Source organism: Vulpes vulpes, unplaced genomic scaffold (genome assembly GCF_048418805.1).
Source record: "Vulpes vulpes isolate BD-2025 unplaced genomic scaffold, VulVul3 u000000814, whole genome shotgun sequence".
In the NCBI taxonomy this organism is placed as follows: Eukaryota; Metazoa; Chordata; class Mammalia; order Carnivora; family Canidae; genus Vulpes; species Vulpes vulpes.
In genome coordinates this window covers 1-7,342 of record NW_027325881.1, presented here as the reverse complement: position 1 = coordinate 7,342, position 7,342 = coordinate 1, and the positions used below count along the sequence as shown (strand labels likewise).

Here is a 7,342-nt window from a genome sequence, read left to right as displayed (position 1 = left end):
GAATATTTAATACAATGGTTGCACAGGCCAGCCTCTAACTAGTGATCAAGGAACCTATCATAGAGGAGAACATAAGAAAAATGAGTTCAAGATCTCAGTCTGATAGGAACAAAGGTTCCTTAGGGAGCATTTATGATAGATAAAGTGAGAATTGGTTGTGTGTCGATTTTGGATGTTCTCTGTAATGTTCAACACCCTGTTCATGTCTAAGAAATAAGATGTCCTGTGCACTGTTACATGGAGGGGTTGAAGTGAAAATATTCTGGGAAGACCAAGAGCTATATAGAAAAAATAAAATACAGCACATCAGAGAGTACTATAGTGATGCTTCTAATTAGAAATGTAAATTTGTGAGGTGGAAGAGATCCCTGGGGTAGAGCCACCTAACTTTCACTTTAAAAGCAGTTCATGTTTAGAAAGAACAAGATATTATAAAGGTAACTTGCATATCTTTGATGAAACAGGTGATTTTCAATTATAGTTACTGAACCATTAAACCCTCTGTAGTGAAAGAAATCAGCAACATCCCAAAGAAGAAAGGTAAATATGAACTAATTTATAATGATATTAAACTTAGATCATATTTTAATTTAAAATTAGTCTTTAGCAAAGTAACAAACATATCATTTTATAACAGTAACTCCTATATAATTCTGATTTTATTAAATAAAATTTACAATGAAATAATAGTAATAAATAATAGTATTAAGTCACTTTGAAATACTGAAAACTGTAAGATCTGAAGTATTTTTTCTAGGTAAAGACAATATTATAGGAAACTTCATTTTGAGCCAATATACTGTAACAAATTTGTATTATATTTATGCATGCAACTTGATAATTCAGTGAGAGATTTAAAGAAAAGCAATCCACGAAATAATGTTACAACCATTCGGGAACCCAAAGAATGTTTACTTTAAAGAAAATAATAATAGTAAAATTAAGGACATAAAATAGTGAAAATAGTTTTAAATTCAATATTGTTTTTAAATTAATTTAAGGTTTAAGTTGATAATTTCTATCAAATATATAAATATAGCTGAAGCTCAGGTGGCTTCCAGCATTTAACTGAAGTAGAGTGCTGTTATATCTTCCCTTAATCAGTTGGAGTTTTCCACAGAGTCAAAGCTTGGTTTTAAATAAAACTATTACAACGTTAAATTTTATTTCCCCTTATCAATAAGAACTTAAATATTCACAAGAAGTAAAGTAGCATAATTTTGTGGGAGCACATGAAGCAAATCTCTGTTCTTTCTGCTTTCTTCAGCTTTTTTTTTTTAAAAAAGAGTTTTATTTATTTACTCATGAGAGACACAGAGAGAGAGAGGCAGAGACACAGGCAGAGGGAGAAGCAGGCTCCATGCAGGGAGCCTGACATGGGACTTGATCCCTGGTCTCCAAACCATGCCCTGGGCTGAAGGCGGCGCTAAACCACTGAGCCACCTGGCATGCCCTGCTTTGCTCTGCTCTTGAGAAATACATACATAAATCTCACTAATTCATGTTATAAATCAATTATTTCATTATCAAGATGTTGGGTTTGCACAGTTAGAAATTACGTTTTATTTAACACAGGAAGTAATTTTCTTCCAATAATAAGCACGGGATTATTTATGTTAAATAAATGCCATTCATAAAAGAGATACATAAAGATTGGAATTTTGTTGTCTTGTTTATTTATCCATTTCTCTCCTTTGAGAATAATGATTTTTTTAAACATGTATGCTGCTCTACCTAATTTCAGAATTAAATACTCAGCACACTCTTAGGTGTACAAGATCTATAGATCCATATTAATCCCAACTAGGAAAACAGTCACAGTCCTTACTTCCCAAGGCCTATATAGTATTAGTGGAAGAAAAGGCATATAAAAGGAATTAGCCAGATTGCAACACTCTTGGCTGAATGGTGATAAGTACTCTTGACATTAGGTTCATAGAGTGGAGATAATAATATAAACAAAATTATTAGCAGAGAATTCATGGAGAATTCACATCTTAAGAGCTTGACATTTTTATAACATTTTGTTGATTGCTTTGAGATCTTATTCAATATCCACATTAATCATGTGAAACAAAGAAAAAGTGAATTAGAGTACCTTTTTCATGCTGCTTAGAACAGAGAATACAATTCAGAAGAATAAATTTTATTTTTTAATAAGTGATAGTAGCTATCTTTAGAGAGAATTTTATAAGTGCTTTGAGTAGTTTTACACATATGAAATGAATTAATTAATATAAAAATACTAAGGATTGGTACAATAGTTAGCCAGTTTTGTAGTTGAATAAACTATGGCACAAGGATGAAGCATCTCTCCTGAGGTCACAGAGATACCAGATGGTGGAGCCGTAATTTAAATCCAGCCCATCTTGGCAGGACTGTATTCCTTTATCCATGGCACTGTAGTACGCAGTTTGGTGGCCAAGGTCCAAACACACCAGAATGGAGAAATGGAAGGCCTGAGGACGAATCTTGAGCCCAGAAATTCCAAGGGTGAAATGTCTAAGAATTCATTCACTTTCATGTTTATGCAACACAGAATCAGCTCTGAGAATGAGTGAGTGCCTCTTAAATTTTGTATCTGAGGAGTCTCACTCACCTTACCCTAGTCCTGGCCCTGATGAAAGGAAAGAATGAAAAAATAAACATGATCACCAACAAGTAACTCAATAATTTTATTAAATATAATTTCTTTAAACAATGTGGTGCAATTTGGAGACTAAAGTCCTAAGAACATAATATCATATTCATAGTATATTCAAAATTATAGTTATAAAACCATAACTAATAAAAAGTCAGAATAAAATTGATAGGTAATTTTACCAGTATTATTTCATTGAAGTATCACAAATAAGAAAGCAAACTTTAAAAAATCTAAACAATTTTGCTTAATATCACACAGGGACACCCGGGTGGTTCAGTGGTTGAGCATCTGCTTTGGCTCAGGGCACGATCCCGTGATCCTGGGATCAAGTTCCACATCAGGCTTCCCGTGGGAAGCCTTATTCTCCCTCTGCTTATGTCTTGGCCTCTCTTTCTGTGTCTGTCATGAAAAATAAAGTCTTTTTTTTTAAATAACACACAGATAATAAATTATTGAGTTAGGATTCAAACTCAAGTCCAATTTTGAAAAGTAGGCACTGGGACACCTAGATGGCTCAGTTGATCAAGCATCTGACTTTTGGTTTCTGCTCAGATCATGATCCTGGGGTCCTGGGAGTAAGCCTGCATCAGGCTCCATGCTCAATGGGGCATCTGCTTGGGATTCTCTCCCTCTTCCTTCTTTCTTTGTGTCTCCCCCCACTCACATGTGCTCTCCCAATCTCTCTTTATCTCATATAAACAAATAAAATCTTTAAAAAATAGGCACTGATTTGTATTCAGAACACCTATGTGCACATCATCAAATTATCTATCATTAGTGAGTCTCAATATTCTTATCTCTAAGAGAAATGAGTTTATAAATTTTATCTGGAGAGTTTTTGAGGAAGAGCAGAGATAGTGGAGATGCATACCGCACACAGACACACATCTTTTCTCCCACTGCTCCCACACACATACCCCAGATAATGAACACACTCCAGGCTATTCTTGTTTTCCTAGGATCACTCTCTTATGTCCATCTGTATCTATGTTCCCAGGCAACTTTTCCTGAATAATATGCCCCATTTAGTATCCTACCAAAAGGTATTTGTTTTATTCCCCTATGTGTGATAAAATATTCTCTTTTTTTGTAGACTGCTTAATAATATAAACTGTATAATAAGAAAATGTAAGATCAAGATCATCAAGTGAAGAAGTGATAGAGTAATGAAGAGTTCACGTAGAAAGTTGCAAATGTATGGGGAAGGCAAAGTCTGATACAGTTCTACTAAAGTATGGTAGAGAAAAATCATAGGGAAGTACAACAGGATTATTAAGAAATATAATTAATAATTAGATCATATGGCATAGCTGGAGGTCTGTTTTCAGTGATTGCCAATTTTCCCAGTGTCTATGTTGAGCAAGGCATAGTTTGGTTTTTCAGAAAGTGTATGGAATGCTCTTAAAGGAAATTTCAAGGGAGTGCGTTCAGTGATAATCCACAGGATCTAAACTGAGAAAGTGAGAAATATACAAATAGTAACATTATTAAATTAGAAACAATTACAGTGACTATAAAAATCGAATGTAGATACCTAATAAAACTTAGAGAATGGGAACTGGTCCATTAAGGTAAAATAACAGTACATGCTAAATTTACCCTTTCCACAGATGAAACACCAAGAAAAACCACCAGAAGATAATCTAACTGAACTGATAGAATTTGTTCTCTTGGACTTTGCTGATGTTCCCCATCTCCAGTGGCTTCTATTTGGACTGTTCTTAGTCATCTACATCATTATTGTGATGAGTAATGGCATCATATTTCTAATAACAAAACTGGACCCTTCTCTCCAGACCCCTATGTACTTTTTCCTAGGCAATTTTTCCTTTTTGGAAATCTGCTATGTATCAGTTACTCTCCCCAGAATGCTCATGAACCTTTGGACCCAGAGAAGAACAATTTCTTTAGTTGCCTGTGCTAGCCAAATGTGCTGCATTCTTGTGCTGGGAACCACCGAATGTTTCCTTCTAGCAGTGATGGCCTATGACCGCTACATGGCCATTTGCAACCCTCTACACTACCCTTTAATGATGAACCACAAAACTTGTATTCAGCTGGCGGCTGGCTCCTGGATCAGTGGAATTCCAGTCCAGATAGGGCAGACAGTCCAGATTTTCACTCTGCCCTTTTGTGGCTCTAATTTAATTGACCACTTCTTCTGTGACATCCCCCCAGTACTCAAGCTTGCTTGTGGGAACACATTTGGGAATGAAATGATGGTCTACATAGTTGTCGTCTTGATTGTCACAGTTCCATTTCTGTTGATACTTATTTCCTATAGCAAAATCATCTCCACAATCCTTAAATTGCATTCGGCCACAAGTCGAGCCAAGGCCTTCTCCACCTGTTCATCTCATCTTACGGTTGTGGTGTTGTTCTTTGGATCAGCCATTATTACCTATTTAAGACCCAAAGCCAGTCACTCAGCAAGAATTGACAAAGTGCTTTCTCTTTTCTACACAGTTGTGACTCCTCTGTTTAATCCTCTCATATACAGTCTAAGGAACAAGGAAGTCATAACAGCTTTGAGAAAATTGCTATGTAAATAATTCACTTTATTAAAAATGTTATACTTGCAGGAATTGATTCCTTAGATATTGATGTTGAAATATCAACTGGTATTTATTTTAAACTTTAATATTTTTTATACAATGGTAAATTTTTTTCCAAATTAAAAGTTACTTGTAATATTGTAATGTGTCAAGTCATACATTTATGTACATGTCATCAAATACCAAGTCATTCCATTGGTAATTTTATAGTTTTATTGTATTTTATTGTCCTCTCTTAGTAAGAACTTTTGACAAGGATTGATGTAATAGATGTAGCAGTAATATAAACTCTGTTATATCACTTACTGGAAACCATATCATTCATTTCCGTGGAATTGTAACAGATACTTTAAGAACCAGGTTGACAATGAACATTTTTTTTACAATGAACATTAAAGTAAGGAAATGTGTATATCTAGCAATGACTCTACAAAAAAAAAATCATTTTTTTGGACTAGTTATTTGAGAGAAAGAGGGAGAGAGAGAGCGCGCGCACAAGTATGGGAAGCCGCAGGCAAAGGGAGAAGCAGACTTCCCACTGAGCAGAAAGCCTGATGTGGGGCTTGATTCCACAAAAGTGAGATCATGACCTGAGCTGAAGGCAGACACTTAACTGACTGAACCACACAGGTACCTCAAGAAATCATTTCTTAAAGAAAAAAGCACTGTTCACTGGAAACATAGTTTTCTAAATGATTTTGGTGCACCAATATCAGTCAATATTAAGCACAATTTATGCTACTATCAGATTAATCATTTCTATACAATTGAGTCTTATGATTTGATAAAAGCGAATATTATTATTAAAATTCGTATATAAAGTGGAGAAAGTTATGGGAATATATATTTTAATATGATTTTCTAGAGATGATAGTGTGATGGGAAAATTAGGGAAAAGAAAATAAAATTGTATGAAATATATCTACTATAGGGGCACCTGGGTGGTTCATTTGATTGAACCTCCAACTCATGGTTTTGCTTAGGTTATGATTATAACTTATGTTCTTTCTCTATTTGTATTGATACAACTAACCTTATTAATTGTCAATATTTATGTTTATATAATGAATCCTTTGTATATGTAGGCAACAGATCTCAAAGGAAGCATGACTTATGACTAGGTTTCCCAATTAAAAAAGAGTACACTGAAGCTTGCACCTGCTTTTAGAACTTTAGTCCATAAGTGAAAAACTCAGTTCTATTCACTTGCATACGAACATATCAAAACTATAAAAGATATAATAGAAATAATTGGCTATAGAAACAAATTAAAAAATAGAAAGATAATATCAACAATAAAAAATTCCAGAAAAATTTCCAATCAGAAATCAGATAATTCCCAAAGCTATTTATTATATGTGGAATGGAATGAGACAGATATAAAAACTTCCCTCCATTTTCCTTATCCTTTCTGTATAATACAGAAAAAAAGAAAATTGAGATATAAAATAAAATGGGGGGGGGAACATTTAAAAATATTAATAACTCTAATAAATGTCAACTAATCATTCTTATAGAAGGGCAGATAGGAGTTATATTCTTGGGGCACTGTGATTCTTTTTTGCTAGATAATGAATTTCCATATATTCCGCCTCCAAATCTGTGAACAGTATCAACAATTATTTTCTCACCTAGTCATCTTACAAGGAAAGAATACACTGTATACTAACACTTACAAGGAAAAGTATACACTGTATACTATAACTTTCAGTTATAACAAGACACCACTTTCAGTGATAATAACACACTGAAAATTTATGTGTCCCACAAAGTTTTAAAAATATAATGAATATGTGCACCTAATATATGTACTTTGTAGATTGTAAATCTTTATTGTTAAGATAAACTTTGTTTCTTATTTTTAGAATGTGTTATCTAGAATACTTCATTCATAGTGCTAAGAAGTTAACTTTTCTTCTTTATTTGTTTCTTCTTTATTTTTAAAATCAATTTGCCAACATATAGTACATCATTAGTTTCAGATGTAGTGTTCAATAATTCATTAGTTGCATACAACACCCAGTGCTCATCACATCACTGCCCTCCTTAATGCCCATCACCCAATTACTCTATCCCCCACCATTTCCTCTTGAGCAACCTTCAGTTTGTTTCCCAGAGTTAAGAGTCTCTCATGGTTTGTCTT

General features: G+C 33.9%; 1 protein-coding gene across 1 annotated transcript; it reads left to right on the top strand.

Annotated features, from left to right (window-relative positions):
- Positions 1–4,230: 4,230 nt before the first annotated feature.
- LOC112912031 (olfactory receptor 10AG1-like) lies at positions 4,231–5,196 on the top strand. Its single transcript, XM_025988760.1, has one exon. It carries the CDS (start codon positions 4,231–4,233, stop codon positions 5,194–5,196), a length of 966 nt encoding a protein of 321 aa, XP_025844545.1.
- The last annotated feature ends 2,146 nt before the right edge of the window (positions 5,197–7,342 follow it).